At 43.3% G+C, this 20000-nt stretch overlaps 1 protein-coding gene across 2 annotated transcripts in view; it reads left to right on the top strand.

The window, feature by feature from the left end:
• The window catches only part of LOC143039539 (uncharacterized), a 213002-nt gene that overhangs the window by 141648 nt on the left and 51354 nt on the right, over window positions 1–20000 (top strand). The window contains exons 37-54 of one of the 2 annotated variants that reach the window (XM_076209707.1): window positions 15–250; window positions 1521–1750; window positions 2718–2867; window positions 4239–4383; window positions 5681–5824; window positions 6973–7313; window positions 7805–7988; window positions 8836–9044; window positions 10514–10640; window positions 11087–11300; window positions 12190–12431; window positions 13347–13427; window positions 15407–15504; window positions 17041–17181; window positions 17741–17872; window positions 18678–18828; window positions 19129–19223; window positions 19929–20000. The exon at window positions 19929–20000 is cut by the window's right edge and continues 37 nt beyond it. In XM_076209707.1, coding sequence (XP_076065822.1) covers window positions 15–250; window positions 1521–1750; window positions 2718–2867; window positions 4239–4383; window positions 5681–5824; window positions 6973–7313; window positions 7805–7988; window positions 8836–9044; window positions 10514–10640; window positions 11087–11300; window positions 12190–12431; window positions 13347–13427; window positions 15407–15504; window positions 17041–17181; window positions 17741–17872; window positions 18678–18828; window positions 19129–19223; window positions 19929–20000 — 2992 coding nt within the window. Of the gene's footprint in view, window positions 1–14; window positions 251–1520; window positions 1751–2717; window positions 2868–4238; window positions 4384–5680; window positions 5825–6972; window positions 7314–7804; window positions 7989–8835; window positions 9045–10513; window positions 10641–11086; window positions 11301–12183; window positions 12432–13346; window positions 13428–15406; window positions 15505–17040; window positions 17182–17740; window positions 17873–18677; window positions 18829–19128; window positions 19224–19928 lie in introns of both variants that reach the window. The other variant, XM_076209706.1, reaches the window with a different exon arrangement.

Below are 20000 nucleotides of genomic sequence, written 5' to 3'. Positions count from 1 at the left end.
CCTCTTCCCGACAGGACCCCAGCCGTACCTCCTCAACGTGAGACCTGCGAGGAAGAAGGCTGGACAAACTGGTTCAGCGTCAGCCGACCGGACTCTCTTGGCGAGTTCGAAACTCTGGAAGGAGTTCGAATGGTCCATTCGTTCTGCCCCGACCACTACATCGCAGAGGTCGAGTGCCGACAGGTGCGAGGCAAGAGGGAGTTGGAGCACGGCAACTGTGACCTCAAGGGCGCCATCTGTAGGAACAACGGTAAGTGCCGAACATGGGGCTAAGATTTTGGGGCAGCGTTTCTCAACCTTTTTACCCTTGCGGAACCTTTAGAATAAATTGCATGTCTCAAGGAACCCCTGCGCATAAGAAAACACATATACTATATCTTTCTCATTTTATTTTTATCGTAATAATAGATTAGATAAAACAAAACAAAAGCGGAGCATGACGACAGGAGATCTTTTGGTCCATAACTAGGTCGTATTCGAAAAAAATATAATAATGTTATCATTGTTTAGTAATGCATCAATCACACACCTAGACTCAATTGATGGAAGTGCCCTCCTTACATTATGTGGATAGACCACTTATCATAATCAACAAAATCGATCAAGGGCATACCCCTGGGAGCGCTTTGATTCACTCACACACCAAGAACATGTCGCGCGTTTTTAATTATATTACGTATATAAAATTAAATAAAAAATCAAAACTGCATTAGCTTATCTCACTTGTTCTCGCGGAACCCTTTGGGACCTTTTGCGGAACCTTAGGGTTCCGGGGAACCTTAGGGTTGAGAAACGCTGGTCTAGGGTGTCGCCGAGCTTCTGCGTGGGAAACGGTACGGGGAGACCTTAGGGCTTGGATGGAGGGTTTAATTAAATTTCCTGAAGGGAATGACGGTTATTGGCGATTCGGTATCAACGACAAATAAAATGAAATAAATTAAAATAAAATGAAACAAAATGAAATGAAAAATAAGATAAAATAAAATAAAATGAAATTGAGTAGAGAAAGAGTGATAAAAATTAAATAAAAGAAGATAAAAATAAAATGAAACGATAAAAATATATAGAATATATAGAATATATTAAAATAAAATAGAATAAAATATAAAAGAACAAGGTTCAATAGAATGAAATAAAACAAGATAAAATGCAATAAGATATAGTGAAGGAACCTCATCTGGTTTCAGATTTATTAATTGTAAATTTCTTTAGAATCAAAACTACTTTCTTGCAACAAGTGACAAAAATTAATAGAAAAATGAATAGATAGATAAGTAAATAAATAGATAAATATATTTATTTATTTGATAAATGGATAAATAAAGATACAATGAATAATTAATCAAAAAACAAATAAACGAATAAACAAATAAATCAATGAATAGATGAATAATAGATGAATAAAAACCGATTAACAAATAGTCAGATAAACAATAGATAAATAGATAGAAAAAATTATAATAGTAATGATAAACATTACCACTTGTAACTACATGTGAATTGTTGACATTCTCCCACAGGAGGACTCGAGTATTGCCAGGACCTCGAGATACGAGTTCGATGCGAGTGCGAGTGTCAGGACGGCTTGGGTATGGAGGACGAGACCATCCCCGACGAGGCCATCACCTCATCCTCAAAACTCTCCGAGGACGACAGTCCCGAGTTCGCAAGGCTGAACTACTTCGGGGCTTGGACTTCGGAAGAAGTTGACCTGACGGACCCAGAAGAGGTCAAGGAGGAGTGGCTTCAGGTGAGGTCACCCTTTCTTTGAGGAGGAGTAAGGGTGAGGGAGGGTGAGGGTAAGTATGAGGTCCCTGGGAAGTTGAGGAAGGGTGCACAGAGCTCCTCATAAGGATAGGGTGCCTGTAGGTCAGCCTCATAAGGATAGGGTGCCTGTTGGTCCGCCCTATAAGGATAGTGTGCCTGTAGGTCAGCCTCATAAGGATAGGGTGCCTGTTGGTCCATCCTATAAGGATAGGATGCGTGTAGGTCCGCCCTATAGGGATGGAGTGAGTGTAGATCCGCCTCATAAGGATAGGACGCCTGTAGGTCCGCCCTATAGGGATAGGGTGAGTGCAGATCCGCACTATAAGGATAGGGTGCATGTAGGTCCGTCCTATAAAGATAGGGTGAGTGTTTGGTGTCCCTTTAATACAAAGGGTGAAACGAGGGGTGGGGTAGGGGGGAAGGGGGAGGGGGGTGCCATGAAAGTTGAGATTGCTGTTGTATGCAATCCTCAGGGTTGACGGAAATAGATGTATGTTGCCATGGTAACCGCTTACCTCAGTTGAATAAAATCGCCCGGCGGCTGGAAGAATAAAGCTACGCAGGGTACTGGCTGGATATTCTCTGTTATCTAAGGGACTTTGGCGTCACCCCTACGGACCCGAGTCGCGCAGGATTCGTTTATATTTGGAGACTCAGTTCGATTGAAGGAAATTGTTGATCAGTTTTATCTTCCGCCCTCCCTCCGTTTTCTTCGATGAGATATTAACCTCAAGGACAGAAGCGCTGGTTATTGGTTAACGTAGTGAGCGCCGAAACAACTTGTTGTTTTAAGAGATTTATGGATTGGGATGAAATGTGGTAAAGGACATGGAACTACTTAGTGTAAGCTTTATGGTCTCTTGCAGTCCCCTCCATTATCATGTACCTATGTTTGACTTTGTCACCCCTTTGTCCTTCCCAACTTAACCTCCTTCCTCTCTGTGTCCCAGATTGACCTGGAGGAAGTGAAGGAGGTCACAGGGGTCATGACCCAAGGTCATCCGTTCTTCAACCAATGGGTGGAGACCTTCGCCGTTCTCACTTCGGAGACCGGAGCTTCCTGGGAAGAAGTCAGGGATGTGGATACAGACTTCGCCAAGGTAAGGTTCTCCCCCTGGTGTATCCGGGCAAAACTTCCCCCGGACAAAACATCCCCCTGGACAAAATACCACCCGGACAAACACCCCCGGACAAAACATCCCCTGGACAAAATACCATCCGGACAAAACACCCCCGGACAAAATGTCACTCAGACGAAACACCATCTGGATAAAACATCACCTGGACAAGATATCACTCGGACAAAACACCACCCAGACGAAACATCATCCGGACAAGATACCATTCGGACAAAACACCACCCGGACAAAATATCACTCAGACGAAACACCACATGGATAAAACACCACCCGGACAAGATACCACTCGGACAAAACACCACTCGGACAAAACACCACCCAGACGAAACATTATCCGGACAGAATATCACTCGGACAAAACACCAACCGGACTTAACACCCCCCGGACAAAACACATGGACAAAACACACCCCAGACGAAACACCCCCTGATATGTTTTACCAGTCATAGTGATGTGATGTGATGTGGTTACATGATGGTGGTGTGACACCCAAATCTGACCCACATTTTTCCAAAAGTAGGCAAATACATCTTCCGTTGCTTAGTGTTTCCATTAACACAGGAGTCTTCTTGTAAGTGGAGAGACTTTTTTTTTGCATATTGTATTAATACAACAGTAACAAAAGTTTGATAAATATTCTACTGGAATGGCGTGGGTCAGTTTTGGATGTCCGCATGGGTACAGTCACTGACAAAAGTCTTGCTGACGTTTTTATTTATTTATTTATTTTTTATTTTCTATTGAGATTTCATCGCAAGGAGGGATGCTTCCCATGTGAATAAAACTGTCTCATGTTATTTGCATATAACACATGTATGCAACGCATGTATGCAACTTATCTATGCAACGCATGTATGCAACGAATGTGTGCAACACATGTATGCAGTACATATATACAATGCATGTATGCAACGCATGTATGCAATGCATGTATACAACGCATGTATGCAATGCATATGTACAACACATGTATACAATGCATGTATGCAACGCATGTAATACATATGCATATATATATATATATATATATATATATATATATATATATATATATATATATATATATACATGTGTGTGCATTAGGAAGATTTAATGTAGTAGCACACTTGTAAAATAAGACTTATTGACCTCCTGTCATTGTCGGAGAATGAGATAAGATGGGCAGAAAATCCGTATATTTCGACCACTACCTGTGATCCTCTTCAGCAGAATGTACACGTATACAACATATGTTTAAAAGCACATGCACACAACAACACGTGCACACAACACATGCATAAAACACAAGTGCACGACACATGTCTATTAACACTTGTTGCGACTCCCTTCAGCAATTCACTGGGAACTACGACCGTTCCACCGTTGTGACCAACCTGTTCCCGGAACCGGTGTACGCACGCTATGTACGCATCGTCCCGCTGAGCGCAGAAGAGGCGGTCTCTCTCAGAGTCGAACTCAAGGGATGTGACAAGATCGGTGAGTGTTGCATGAGTAGCGTGGCACCGAAAAAGTATCTTTACAGTTGAGGGTGTGGTCGTGTTAAGATAAAAGAAAATCCCCGTAGCACCTCTCTCTTGGAAAAAAAAAAAAAAAAAAAAAAAAAAAAAAAAAAAAAATATATATATATATATATATATATATATATATATATATATATATGTATATATATATATATATATATATATTGGTGATAATAATAATAATAATAATAATAATAATAATAAATAATAATAATAATAATAAATAATAATAAAACAATAGCAATAATAATAATAGCAATAACAATGTTGATGATAAAAATAGCAATAATAATGATAGCAATAGCAAAAATAATGATGGTAATAGCAATAACAATAATAATGATAATAATAATAATAATAATAATAATAATAATAATAATAATAATAATAATGATAATAATAATAATGATAAGATAATAAAGAATTCTGCTGAAAAATCACGCTCATTTGTAAAGATACTTCTTTGGTTAATTTTTACTATTTCTCAGGTGTGGTTACCTGCTGTATTTGTGGAAGAACTTTAGCCTCTCCACTTCCATATATATATATATATATATATATATATATATATATATATATATATATATATATATATATATATATATGTGTGTGTGTGTGTGTGTGTGTGTGTGTGTGTGTGTGTGTGTGTGTGTGTGTGTGTGTGTGTGTGTGTGTGTGTGTGTGTGTCTTTACCAAGTTGAATTAACCAAGTTGTATCTTACGGGAAGGGAAGCTACGCTCGTGGTATCCCGCCTTTGTATCTCTCAGTGTCTGGTTTGCTCTCAAATTATCTCAAACGACTTCTGAGCGCGCGCGCGTGCGTGCGTGCGTGCGTGCGTGCGTGCGTGTGTGTGTGTGTGTTTGTGTGTGTGTGTGTGCGTGTGTGTGTGTTGGTCTCGTGATCGACAGCTATTTCCCTCCCGGAAGAGAGCTCAGAGCTCGTATGACCGATCACGAGAGTCAGAGTAACGACCCGAAGCGCAGCGATACCGAAATAATTTCGGCCCTGGGCAGGATTCGAACCAGGTACTGCGAGCACCACCGTACTTCCCAGTCCAGTGCTCTATCAACCGCGCCACCGAGTCGTATGTGTGTGTGCGTGCGTGTGTGTGTGTGTGTGTGTGTGTGTGTGTGTGTGTGTGTGTGTGTGTGTGTGTGTGTGTGTGTGTGTGTGTGTGTGTGTGTGTGTGTGTGTGTGTGTGTGTGTGTGTGTGTACGTGTGTACACATTCTCAGTCTCCCTTCCCTCTTCAGAAACCACGACGACTGAAGCCGGGATTACCTTCCCGGAAGGTTTTACACTTCCCCCGGGAATAACTCTTCCTCCCGGAATCACCATCGAGCCTGGGAAGACCTTACCGACCGGAACCGTTCCTCCGGACTTCACGCTGCCTCCGGGTGAGTAAAAAAAGGGGTCCTTGCCCCCCCACCCCCCCACACCCGGATCCGGGTGCTTTATCTGGTGGCTGGCTAGGAGTTCCTTATCATTGACGTTCCCATATTCTACCTAGGTTCTCCCTCTCTCCCTCTCTCTCTCTCTCTCTCTCTCTCTCTCTCTCTCTCTCACACACACACACACACACTCTCACTCTCTCACTTTCTCTCACCCTCTCTCTTTTTCACCCTCCCTAGTCCCTATCTCTCTCTCTCACACACATACACACACTCTCTCTCTGTCTCTCTCTCTCTCTCTCTCTCTCTCTCTCTCTCTCTCTCTCTCTCTCTCTCTCTCTCTCTCTCTCTCTCTCTCTCTCTCTCTCTCTCTCTCTCTCTCTCTCTCTCTATATATATATATATATATATATATATATATATCACGCTTTAATCATTGCCCCATAAGGTTGCAAATGTACCTGAGGATATTTCACATAAATATATTGACAAAATAATACTCGGATTCCAGGGAAAGTTACCGCTCAATGGACCAAAAGGTCTCCTGTCGGCATGCTCCGCCTTTGTCATCCTTTGTAAAATCTTGTCACATCTACGGTCATCTTGTTCTTTATTCCACGTAACTCCACGTAACTCCACGTAACTCCGTGTAACTCCACGTAACTCCGTGTAACTCCACGTAACTCCACGTAACTCCACGTAACTCCGTGTAACTCCACGTAACTCCGTGTAACTCCACGTAACTCCGTGTAACTCCGTGTAACTCCACGTAACTCCATGTAACTCCATGTAACTTCATGTAACCCCATGTAACTCCATGTAACTCCATGTAAATCTATGTAACTCCCCGTAATCCTATGTAACTCCATGTAACTCCACGTACTCCATGCAACTCCATGTAACTCAACATAACTTCATGTAACTAAATGTAACTCCACGTAAATCCACGTAACTCTGTGTAACTCCATATGACTCCACGTAACTCCACGTAACTCCACGTAACTCTGTGTAACTCCATGTAACTCCATATGACTCCACGTAACTCCACGTAACTCTGTGTAACTCCATGTAACTCCACGTAACTCCATATAACTCTATGCAACTCCATACAACTCCATGAAACTCCACGTAACTCTATGTACCTCCTCCCACAGGTGTGACGGTCCCCCCAGGCGTCACAGTCCGCCCCGGGGTAACTTTCCCCCCGGAGTTCACAGTTCCCCCCGGGTTCACCCTTCCCACAGGGTTCAGCTTCCCCCCCAATTTCACCGTGGAACCCCCCGTCACTTACCCTCCAGGTTTCACTGTCCCCCCAGGGTTCACTCTCCCCCCAGGGGCCTCATTCCCCCCCGAGTTCACGCTACCTCCCGGGGTGACCTTCCCCACCGTGAGTTCGACGGAGGTGACGCCGAACTTGCGCGACCCACTCGAGCCTCTTTGCGCTGACGGATGGACGGAATGGATGAACTCCAACAGCCCCTCTCCGGATGACTGGGTGAGAATTCGTCCGTGGATGAGTCCGGACACGGATGAGCATACACGTGCACACACACACAAATTTACATCAACATACAGACACTAGTATATATATATATATATATCACGTAGAAACCACTGTTGGAGTAGAAAAGACTGGAAACGGGGAATCTATATATTTCGATTGCAAGCTGCAATCCTCTTCAGTAGATACGATATATATATATATATATATATATATATATATAATATATATATATATATATATATATACATACATTATACACACACACGCGCGCGCACACACACACACACACACACACACACACACACACACACACACACACACACACACACACACACACACACACACACACACACACACACACACACACACACACACACACACACACACACACTGTAAATATTGTTTATTCAATATAATCTGAAACATATCACCCATGTCAGCCTCTCCCTATTTCTTCCTTACTTCGCCCTCTCCCCCTTCAGGATGAGATCGAGAACTACAAGAGCCTGAGGCTGAAGCACGTCTTCTGCGACGAGTCGAGCATCAGGTCGATCGAGTGTCGAGTGGCAACGGTCAAGACGGACTACAGCCGAAGCGGTCAAGTGGGACTTCTCTGCGACACAAACTACGGCCTCCAGTGCAACGACGACATGCAAGCCCCCAACCGTGAGTCTATTCCCGTGCTGGGTCGGGTCAAGTCACTGGAGTGACCTTAGGTCATGTTAAGGTCATTGGAGTGACCTTACATCGGGTGAAGGTCACTGGAGTGACCTTAGCTCGGGTCAAGGTCATTGGAGTGATCTTAGGTTGGGTTAAGGTCACTGGAGTGACCTTAGGTCGGGTAAAGGTCACTGGAGTGACCTTAGGTCGGGTCAAGGTAATTGGAGTGATCTTAGGTTGGGTTAAGGTTATCAGAGTGGCCTTAGGTTAGGTGAAGGTCACGATTATAGGACCTTGATTCGGTCAAGGTCAATGTTGTAACCTTAGTTCGGGCCAAGGTCACCACTATAGGGACCTTAATTAGTGTAGTGACCTTCAGATGTTCCAGAAGAAACAGGACGAAGGAAAATGAAAAATGTTTCAGTTTAATTCCAAATTTAGTTTTCTAAAATCTTTCAAGTTACAATAAATCACAATAAAAGACCTTTCGGGTGATAATAAGGTCGGATGCAAAAATGAATAGATGAATGAATTAGATAAAATATAAATGAAATGAATAAATATATACATAAATTGATTGATAGATAAGATATAGACATGAATAAGTAAATAAATAAATGTATATAAAGAAGTAGATATATGAATAGAGAAATTAATTAATTAACAGATATAGGAACAAACGAACAAGTAGATAAATAAGTATAAGCAAATAAATGAATGAACAAATAAATAGATAAACTAACAAATAAGCAAATAGACAAATTGTCTTGGTGTTTATCCGAGTGAATTTGAAAACATCCAGCAGTCTTATCCATTTCGAATCTTCACCAAAACTTCGTCTTCTCCTCTTCAGACTGCTTCGACTACGAAGTCCGTTTCTTCTGCGACTGTTCCGTGACCACGACGGCCGCTCCCATCCCAACCCGACGTCCGACAACGACGACGACGACGGGCCGTCCGGTCTGGACAACGACGCCCTCACCGGTGGAGATCTTCGAAGAACCGTGCGACCCGGCCCATCCCAACAAACAGCACGAGACGGATTGCCGCAAGTTCTATCAGGTGAGAAGTCGACGCGAAGCCGGTTCTGATTGGTTGGTTGGGGAGAGGGGAGGTTCTGATTGGTTGGTTTGGTGGAGGGAATGGGGGAAAGGGGATGTAACATACGGGCGTATAAGGATAACTAATTTCCCACCTTTATCTGTCCTGGATATGATGACATTTTCACGATTTGTGAGATTTTCTACAGCTAGTTAGTATTGCTTTGGTAATAGAGTTCGACAAATTCTTGGCTTCAAATAATTATGATAAAGACTTACTTTTTCTTAAAAGGTATTCTCATGCATGGTATTTTAGATTGTTTCAAAGAAGATTGTGGATTACCAAAGCGATACAAAGTAGCCGTCGAAAATCTCACAAATCGTAAAAATATCACCATATCCAGGACTGATAAAGGTGGGAAATTAGTTATCCTTAACAACTGAGACTATGAAAACAAAGTTTATGATCTATACGGGTGTATGTTACCTAGGCAATGGTGACATAGGGAGAGTGATGCGCAGTTTGGCTTGTGTAGTATATTCTAGTTAAGATGCGTGTGCGTCGGCCTAAGGACGGACGTGGCGTGATCCCCAAGTGGGGGTAGACCGACCGCGAAGGCCTAGCGACGTGCTACAAGTGCAGAGCTTAGACTGACTGACTGAATCTCAGAATTGACTATACCTGCCCGCTCGGGGTAGACAGTATATACAAAAGGGACCGACCTGACGCCGGAGCAGATGCGACCTAATTGCAGTGACCCTTTCTAGCCTCCAACCATTGAGTCAGATCAACTATCACACAACTCTACCATGCATCAACTTGCACCTACAAGCATGCTTGTGGGGTATATGTACACCACAGGGATGCCCAGGGGGTGGGGTGGGGTGGGGAAAGGATGCCCAGGCGGGGGAGGGGGGATTCCCAAGAGGTTAGGAAGTTCCCCCTCTTGAATAAAATAGCTTGGTAGCATATAGAATAAACGACTAGATAATTCACTAGGTTCTGGGTTGCATTAAGAACCTGGGGAGTATTTTATTCTACTGATTTATTGATTGATTAATTGTGTTATCTAATTATTTATTGATTTATCTACTTATTTAGTTTTCCATGTATTCATTTATCTACTTGTTTATCTATTCATTTACTTATCTATTTATTTATTTTCATATATCTATTTATCTATTTATTTACTCAATTCTTTACTCATTTTTGAAGGGAGGTATAATAAATCAGGGCTGGAAGAGATATAGCTGAGTGCCTTTCTTTACGCGGAACTTTTTTTACGCGAACTTTTTATACGCGAACTTTGTCTTACGCGTTTTTTTTAAAGTGCGTTAGTTCTTCTTCGTCCAGCACACTTTTACGCGGAACTTTTTATAGACGATTTTTTTATACGCGAACTTTGTCTTACGCGTTTTTTTTTTCAAGTGCGTTAGTTTCTCTTCGTCCAGTACACTCACTCTTTTTCTTTCTTCCTCTTCTCTCCGCAGTGCGAGCCCACTCTGACTGGCCACCGCTTTGTGACGAAGGAATGTGGACCTTCGACGTATTACAACCCTATAACGCAAGTTTGCGACTGGGAATCCACGGTGAAGATCCTCAGGCCAGAGTGTGAATGTAAGTGAACGTTTTCCACCCTATCGGGAGGCTAGGTGATGATGATGATGATGATGACGATGGTGATGATGACGATGATAATGATGATAAAGGTGACGGTGGTGATGATGATGACGATGGTGATGAGGATGAGGACGATGGTGATGATGATGACGATGGTGATGATGATGATGAAGACTGCGGTGGTGGGGGTGATGATGATAATAATGATGACGATGAAGATGATGATGATGATAATAATGATGACGATGAAGATGATGATGATGATGATGGTGATGTTGATGATGATGATGATGATGATGATGATGATGATGATGGCGATGGTGATGATGATAAAGGTGACAATGACGATGATGATAAAGATGACGAAAACGATGACATTGACGAAGACGACGATAACGATAACGACGACGATGATGATAATCATGTCCTCGTATTGTCGACAGACCTCGAGAAACTGACGACGAAGACGCCCGTCGCGGTCTCGACGCCCCAGGTGACGTGCACCGAGGACTTCTGGACCGAGTGGTTCAATGTCTCGCACCCAGACCGCGAGGACGGAGACTTCGAGACCTTCGACCGCATCAGGTCCGAAGGCCTCGAGATCTGCGAGGACGAGTATATCCTTGACATCGAGTGCCGATTCCTCAAGGTGCCAAGGTCAGGAGAAGAAGATGTCCGAGCGTTCTCTCTCTCTCTCTATCTCTCTCTCTCTCTCTCTCTTTCTCTCTTTCTCTCTCACTCTCTCTCTCTCTCTCTCTCTCTCTCTCTCTCCCTCTCTCTATGTGTATGTGTGTGTGTGTCTGTGTCTTCTTTTCTCTGTATTCGTGTCTGTCTGTCTGTCTCTCTCTCTCTCTCTCTCTCTCTTTCTGTGTGTGTGTGTGTGTGTGTGTGTGTGTGTGTGTGTGTGTGTGTGTGTGTGTGTGTGTGTGTGTGTGAGAGAGAGAGAGAGTGTGTTTCTGGCTGCCTGTCTCTATCCCCCTCTCGCTGTGCTCTCGGAGCTGCCTAGTGTAGGCCTTATGGTCTTTTGCAGTCTCCTTTATTTCTTATGTTCTTATGTCTGTATTTCTCTTTCTGTCCCTCTCTCTCCTGTGTGCGAGAGTGCGTGCGTGCGTGTGTGTCTGTATGTATCTCTCTCTCTCTCTCTCTCTCTCTCTCTCTCTCTCTCTCTTTGTGTGTGTCCCTCTCTCTCCTGTGTGTGCGCGTGCGTGCGTGTGCGTGGGTGTCTATCTCTCTCTCTCTCTCTCTCTCTCTCTCTCTCTCTCTCTCTCTCTCTCTCTCTCTCTCTCTCTCTGTCCCTATATCAGTCCAAACCAAAATAAACAGATATGCAAATGAATAGACATTAAAAAACAATAAGATAAAATGAAAAAAAAACAAGATAAAAACAAAATAGATTCAAGTAAAATAAGATAAAACGAATAAGAAACAAAGAAAAACAAAATGGAAATAAAATAAAACAAAATAGACCATCACAACTTTAATTTTTTTTTTTTTTTTTTTTTTTTTTTTTTAATTTCTTCTTTCCCGGAAACTCCCACAGAGGAGGAGGAGGAGGAGGAGGAAAAGGCGGCAAAGGCTCCAAGGGCGGTCGAAGAGGGTCGAAGGGCGGGAGGAAGGGAGCGCCCGACAGGTACACAGCGGCCGCGACCTACGAGGACTACACCGAGTCCGACGACGACTACGTCATCTGCAGTCGAGACCGTGGCCTCGAGTGTTACAACTACCAACAGAAGGGACGATTCAACGACGGCTGTGAGGACTACTCCATCAGGGTCAAGTGCTCCTGCGGTGAGTTCGAGGGGGAGGTCGGGGGGGGGGAGTGGGTGGTTCATGTGGGGGGAGTGGGTGTTCTTGAAAGGGGAGTAGGTGGTCTTGAAAGGGGTAGGTGCTCTTGAAAGGGGAGTAGGTGCTCTTGTGGGGGAGTGGGTGCTCTTGAAAGGGGAGTAGGTGGTCTTGTGGGGGAGTAGGTGCTCTTGAAAGGGGAGTAGGTGCTCTTGTGGGGGAGTGGGTGCTCTTGAAAGGGGAGTAGGTGCTCTTGTGGGGGAGTGGGTGCTCTTGAAAGGGGAGTAGGTGGTCTTGTGGGGGAGTGGGTGCTCTTGAAAGGGGAGTAGGTGCTCTTGTGGGGGAGTGGGAACTCTTAAAAGGGGAGTAGGTGGTCTTGAAAGGGGAGTGGGTGCTCTTGAAAGGGGAGTAGGTGCTCTTGTGGGGGAGTGTGTGTTCTTGAAAGGGGAGTAGGTGGTCTTGAAAGGGAAGTAGGTGCTCTTGAAAGGGGAGTAGGTGCTCTTGTGGGGGAGTGGGAGCTCTTAAAAGGGGAGTAGGTGGTCTTGTGGGGGAGTGGGTGCTCTTGTGGGGGAGAGTGGGTGCTTTTGTGGGGGAGTAGGTGCTCTTGAAAGGGGAGTGGGTGCTCTTGAAAGGGGAGTAGGTGGTCTTGTGGGGGAGAGTGGGTGCTTTTGTGGGGGAGTGGCGGAATGTGCAATCTCTACAAAGGGGAGTGTGGGGTGGGAGTGATTTAAACTCTGTCTTATCAGGTCATAAACGCCCTCCCACCCCCACTCCACCCCCACCAACCCATTTCGTTGTTGATCACAATTGCACCATTTTTGGGGAGGGGGAACGGGGTGGGTGGAATGGGAGGGAGGGAGGGGGAAGGGGACATAAAAAGCACAGTTTGCATCATAGTGAGCTCGTTGTCTCCTCCGGCAGAGAGTACTCCGCCTACGACCAGCACCTACGTCGATATCAGAGGATCGACCCCGACAACCTCTTGGCCTATGATGGGTGACGGTAAGTTCCACGACACCTAAGGTGTTCTTCTTCCTCCTGTTCTTCTTCTTCCTGTTCTTCTTCCTCCTGTTCTTCTTCCTCCTGTTCTTCTTCCTCCTGTTCTTCTTCATCCTGTTCTTCTTCCTCCTGTTCTTCTTCCTCCTGTTCTTCTTCCTCCTGTTCTTCTTCCTCCTGTTCTTCTTCCTCCTGTTCTTCTTCCTCCTGTTTTTATTCCTCCTGTTCTTCTTTATCCTGTTTTTCTTCATCCTGTTCTTCTTCATCCTGTTCTTCCTCCTGTTCTTCTTCCTCCTGTTCTTCTTCCTCCTGTTCTTCTTCCTCCTGTTCTTCTTCCTCCTGTTCTTCTTCCTCCTGTTCTTCTTCCTCCTGTTCTTCTTCCTCCTGTTCTTCTTCCTCCTGTTCTTCTTCCTCCTGTTCTTCCTCCTGTTCTTCTTCATCCTGTTCTTCTTCATCCTGTTCTTCTTCCTCCTGTTCTTCTTCCTCCTGTTCTTCTTCCTCCTGTTCTTCTTCCTCCTGTTCTTCTTCCTCCTGTTCTTCTTCCTCCTGTTCTTCTTCCTCCTGTTCTTCTTCCTCCTGTTCTTCTTCTTCATGTTCTTCTTCCTCCTGTTCTTCTTCTTCATGTTCTTCTTCCTCTTCTTTTTCTTCTTACTGTTCTTCTTCTTCCTGATCTTCCTCTTCTTCCTCTTCTTCCTGTTCTTCTTCCTCCTGTTCTTCTTCATCCTGTTCTTCTTCCTCCTGTTCTTCTTCCTCCTGTTCTTCTTCCTCCTGTTCTTCTTCATCCTATTCTTCTTCATCCTGTTCTTCTTCATCCTGTTCTTCTTCATCCTGTTCTTCTTCCTCCTGTTCTTCTTACTCCTGTTCTTCTTCCTCCTGTTCTTCTTCTTCCTGTTCTTCTTCTTCCTGTTCTTCTTCATCCTGTTCTTCTTCTTCCTGTTCTTCTTCATCCTGTTCTTCATCCTGTTCTTCTTCTTGTTCTTCTTCCTCTTGTTCTTCTTCCTCTTGTTCTTCTTCCTCTTGTTCTTCTTCCTCTTGTTCTTCTTCCTCTTGTTCTTCTTCCTCTTGTTCTTCTTCCTCTTGTTCTTCTTCCTCCTGTTCTTCTTCCTCCTGTTCTTCTTCCTCCTGTTCTTCTTCCTCCTGTTCTTCTTCCTCCTGTTCTTCTTCCTCCTGTTCTTCTTCCTCCTGTTCTTCTTCATCCTGTTCTTCTTCCTGTTCTTCTTCCTCCTGTTCTTCTTCCTCCTGTTCTTCTTCCTCCTGTTCTTCTTCCTCCTGTTCTTCTTCCTCCTGTTCTTCTTCCTCCTGTTCTTCTTCCTCCTGTTCTTCTTCCTCCTGTTCTTCTTCCTCCTGTTCTTCTTCCTCCTGTTCTTCTTCCTGTTCTTCTTCCTGTTCTTCCTCCTGTTCTTACTCATGTTCTTCTTCCTCCTGCTCTTCTTACTCATGTTCTTACTCGTGTTCTTCTTCCTCCTGTTCTTCTTCCTTCTATTCTTCTTCCTTCTATTCTTACTCATATTCTTCTTCCTGTTCTTATTCATGTTCTTCTTCCTCATGTTCTTCGTACTGTTCTTCCTCCTGTTCTTCTTCCTTCTCCTGTTTTCCTTCCTGTTCTTACTCATGTTTTTCCTGTTCCTTTTACTGTTCTTCCTCATGTTCTTCCTCCTGTTGTTCTTACTCCTGTTCTTCCTGTTCGTCCTCCTGTTCCTCTTCCTGTTCGTCCTCCTGTTCTTCCTGTTCTTTCTCCTGTTCTTCCTGTTCTTCTTCCTGTTCGTCCTCCTGTTCCTCTTCCTGTTCTTCCTATTCTTCCTCCTATTCTTCCTGTTCACATTATCAACTTGTCCATTTCCTACTTTTATTTAGCTTGTCCCATACACAAAAAAAATAATGATTAATTAATCAAATCATTCATTAATTTGTAAATATCTTTATCATTTATCTATAATTCATTTATTGCTGAATTCATTTATTTATTTCCTACTTACGCTTTTCAGCCTGTCCTACGGGTGAGCGATACGTGGAGAGAGCTATTCGCTGCGACAGAATCTGTATGTTCTATAGGCACTTCCTCAAACAATCCGGAATTTGTAGAGTAAGTCCTAACTAGTAGTATCGTATGGCTTTCTTACACCTCCAACTTTGTATTTGCTAGCCAGTCTATGAATGTTTGATTTGCTTCATAGATAGTCTGGTAACCCCCTGGCACTGCTGTGATTGGGCAGTGCAGTACGAGATGGTCTGTATCTTGGGGTGAATTATGACAAGATGGGCACATTGGGGAGTCTTTGTAGCCATACTGTAGATGTGTAAATCGCTTGCACTAGCGGCTGCTGAGCGAGCCCTGTGTCAAAAAGGCTATATTGAATAAAATCACCTGACGGCAGCTCAGTTGAGGTGCAAAGGGTCTGCCGTCACCTGAATCAAGTCGATTGTTTTCAGCCAGAAATGATTCCCAGATGGAAGTCAGTCATGTCACGTTAGAACAGTGACCCAAAAACTCACTGAGGGTGATTTTTAATCTTTGGTAACTGACTTATTGTCACAAACACATGTATGATGTTTCATTACAATAGAGAAACATTATTTCAGCAACTTTATTGTGTCTCTTGCTGCATGAGCAGTTGACCTAATCTTGTAGTTGACCTAATCTAGCAGTTGACCTAATCTGGCAGTTGACCTGATCTGGCAGTTGACCTAATCTAGCAGTTGACCTAATCTGGCAGTTGACCTAATCTGGCAGTTGACCTAATCTGGCAGTTGACCTGATCTGGCAGTTGACCTGATCTGGCAGTTGACCTAATCTGGCAGTTGACCTGATCTGGCAGTTGACCTGATCTGGCAGTTGACCTAATCTGGCTGGGACCACATATGGGTCTCAGGTCAATTAATGAAGAAATGAGCACAATTTGCAAACCCTCAGTGACTTTTGGGTCACCCTGTAGAAGTGTTATTTGTTTCAGAGACGTCCCTTAAATACTTTATTATTGGTTAATACCTGAAGAGTTTATTCATGTAAAGGGACCTCTTACTGGTGGTTATAGATGTTACTATTTTTTTTTTGTCTAATTGATACTTTGTTCTATTTCCTTTTCTCCCCTTTCTTGTTGACAATTTTCCCGAATTTTTGTTATCTTCTGTTTTTCCTCTTCGTTTTTTGGCACGTCTTTTTTCTATTTTTTTTTTGTATTATTATTATTATTTTCTTTTACTTTTTTCTCTTTCCATTTTTATTTTTTTTCAATAATTTTTTTTCTTCTTCGTTTCTTTCGTTTCATTCTTTTTCTTTGTATCCTCTCTTCTTCTTCTTCTTCTTCTTCTTCTTCCTCCTTTTACTCCATTTCTTCTTTTTCTCCTCCTTTCTCCACTTCATCTTCTTCCTCTTCCTCCACTTCTTCTTCCTCTTCCTCCACTTCTTTCTCCTCTTCCTCCACTTCTTCTTCCTCTCCCTCCACTTCTTCCTCTTCCTCCACTTCTTGTTCTTCTTCCTCCTCTTCCTCCATTTCCTCTTTTTCTACTTCATCTCATTTTTATTCTTCCTCTTCATCTACCTCATCTCGTCCTCATTCTTCCTCTTCTTATCATCTTCCCTCTCCCTCTTACCGACTCTCTCTTCTTTTCTCGAACTCAGTTCGATGGCGACTTCGCCCCGGCCTGCGTCGACGAGAAGACGGGCTTGGCGTGTCCCTACGACATGTACATGAGAGACAACACGACCTGCGTTTCTATCCAGAACTGCAACTGCATTCTGCCCAACGGAATGTCGGCACCGGTGAGTTTCCTCGGAGGACAGTCTGTGCGGCGAGGAAAGTGGTTCTGTCCTCCCTTTATCATAGTTGCTCTCTTCACAACAGGGGAAGAACCCAATCCCAGTATGTGAGCATACAAAGATATGAATATATATATATATATATATATATATATATATATATATATATATATATATATATATATATATATATGAGGATAGGAGGGTGGTAAAGAAACACACGAGTCAGAGATGAGTTTATTTCTCTAACGTTTCGGCTAATAAGAACACGGGTACGTGTGTTCACTTATGCAAAGTAGACCACTTGGAAAAAGAAACTAACGAAGGAGAGCGCTATCGTATATTACATCTTCAGTGCAAAAAGTAATTTTTGGTACTTTTTGCACTGAGGATGTAATATACGAAAGCGCTCTGCTTCGTTAGTTTCTTTTTCCAAGTGGTCTACTTTGCATAAGTGAATACACGTGCCCGTGTTCTTATTAGCATATATATATATATATATATATTTGTCGTTACATGTGTTCGCAACTGCTGATGGGCTCATTCGTTTTGTCCACCACAGCCCGGCAAAGTCTTCCGAGTCTCCGAGTGTGAAGTCTGCCAGTGCATAAACAACAACCTCCTGTGTGACACAACGATCTGTGACGCCACGACCCCGACAGTGACCATCGCCTACGACAAGAACGTGACCACGGTGAGTGCCAAGGGGTGCCAACTGGATTGGCACTTGTCGAACTGAATGAAGATGTAAGAGGGTGGAGTAGGAGAGGAAGAATGACCAAAATGATACAAGGACTCAGAAATTTGCTTTACGAAGAGGGGCTTAGACACCTTAACTTACACTCTCTGGAAAGACGCAGAATGCGGGGTGATCTAATAGAGGTGTACAAGTGGATCAAAGGTTTTAACAAGGGAGATGCAAACAAGGTCATCATATTAAAACAACAGGGCAGGACTCGCAGTAATTGATTTAAAATGGACAAATTTAGATTTAAGATGGAAATAGGCAAGAATTGGTTTACTAATAGGGTGGTCAACGAATGGAATAGACTTAGTAACCATGTAGTGAGCGCTGAAACTATCGGTTGTTCTAAGAAACGGTTAGACAACTTTATGGATGGTGTGGATGACAGGTGGTGATGGATATGGAACTGCCTAGTGTAGGCCTTCGTGGAGTGCTGTGAAGGCCTACACTAGGCAGCTCCACATCCATCACTACCTGTCATCCCCATTCATAAAGTTATCTAACCGTTTCTTAAAACAACGGATATTTTCAGCTGTAGGGGAGGCCTTTGTTCAGGGGTGGACTCAGGATGACTGATTTGATTGATCGTTCTGGAAACCGATTAATGGCCAGAGCAATAACCTTACTCTGCCCCACACTATTACAACTCAGTGTAGGCCTTATGGTCTCTTGCAGTCTCCTTCATTCTTATGTTCTTATGTAAGGGGGACGGCGATACACAGAGCCTCGACTCACTCGATCTCGTTTTCTTCAGCCTGCCACCTTCGAGTGTGACGCCTGGAGTTCGTGGTTGAGTATGAGCACTCCGAACGCTATCGGTGAGACTGAGGTTTTGGCTACCCTGCAGGCGGAGTACCCTGAGCTTTGCAGCGAGCCCATTGCCATCGAGTGTCGGGACAAGGACTGTGAGTCTTCGGTTTCGTTGTTGCCTCCTTCGGGAGTTCTGACTCGTATATGAATTTCAGGGAACGAAAATATCGATTTTTTTTTAATATGTATATATATATATACGAATTTCAGGAAACGAAAATGGCTTTTTTTTTTAAACATGTATATATTTTCTATTTTGTGTTCTCGTTTTTTTCTCCTAACGGATCTAAGATGAGGTCTGACTCGTAGCATATGAATTTCAGGAAACGAAAATGTCGATTTTTTAAAATATGTATATATTTTTGATTTCGTGTTTTGTTTTTCTTCTAATTCAGCTAAGAGGTCACTGGATGACCTAGGTCAGAGTGTGACCTGTGAGAGAGAAGTGGGACTCTTATGTTTCAACAACCAGAACTTCGAGGAGTGCAAGGTAAGGTCACGTGACGTTGGAGTAGCCGACACGAGCGTGACATGGACTTGACGCAAACGTGACATGGACGTGACGGGAGCGTGACGCGGCGAAAGTGACTCGTAACTGACAAGAATCCTTATATTGTGTAATGTTGTAACAGATAACGAATTCCGCTTTCTCAGACACACATACGTACAAACTTACGCACACATATACATTAATGTATACACACACGCATACATATTTACATACATTAATGTACACACACACACACACACACACACACACACACACACACACACACACACACACACACACACACACACACACACACACACACACACACACACACACACACACACACACACACACACACAGACATAGTATATATTCATAATGCATACATACCTAAATACATTGTATATACATACATACATATTTGCATACATAAATACATACATACATTCATAATGCATGCCTACATACATACATACACACATGCATAAATACATACATACATACATACACACATACATGATATATGCATACATACACACACTTATACGTGCGTACATACATACATACGCACGTACATGACTATATGCATACATAAACACACATGTACATACATACGTATATACATACACAAAGATATGCAAAAAAAAACAAAAAACTTCTACACTGATTAATCTTACTGTCTCTCTCTCTCACCCTCCACAACAGGACTACGAGGTCCGTTTCTACTGCCCGTGTGACGGAGTGACCTTCTCCCCCTACCTCACCACCACTCCCCCA

This window comes from Oratosquilla oratoria, chromosome 26, assembly GCF_046742065.1.
Source record: "Oratosquilla oratoria isolate Oo_2021 chromosome 26, ASM4674206v1, whole genome shotgun sequence".
NCBI lineage: Eukaryota > Metazoa > Arthropoda > Malacostraca > Stomatopoda > Squillidae > Oratosquilla > Oratosquilla oratoria.
This window is presented reverse-complemented; position numbering and strand designations above follow the sequence as displayed.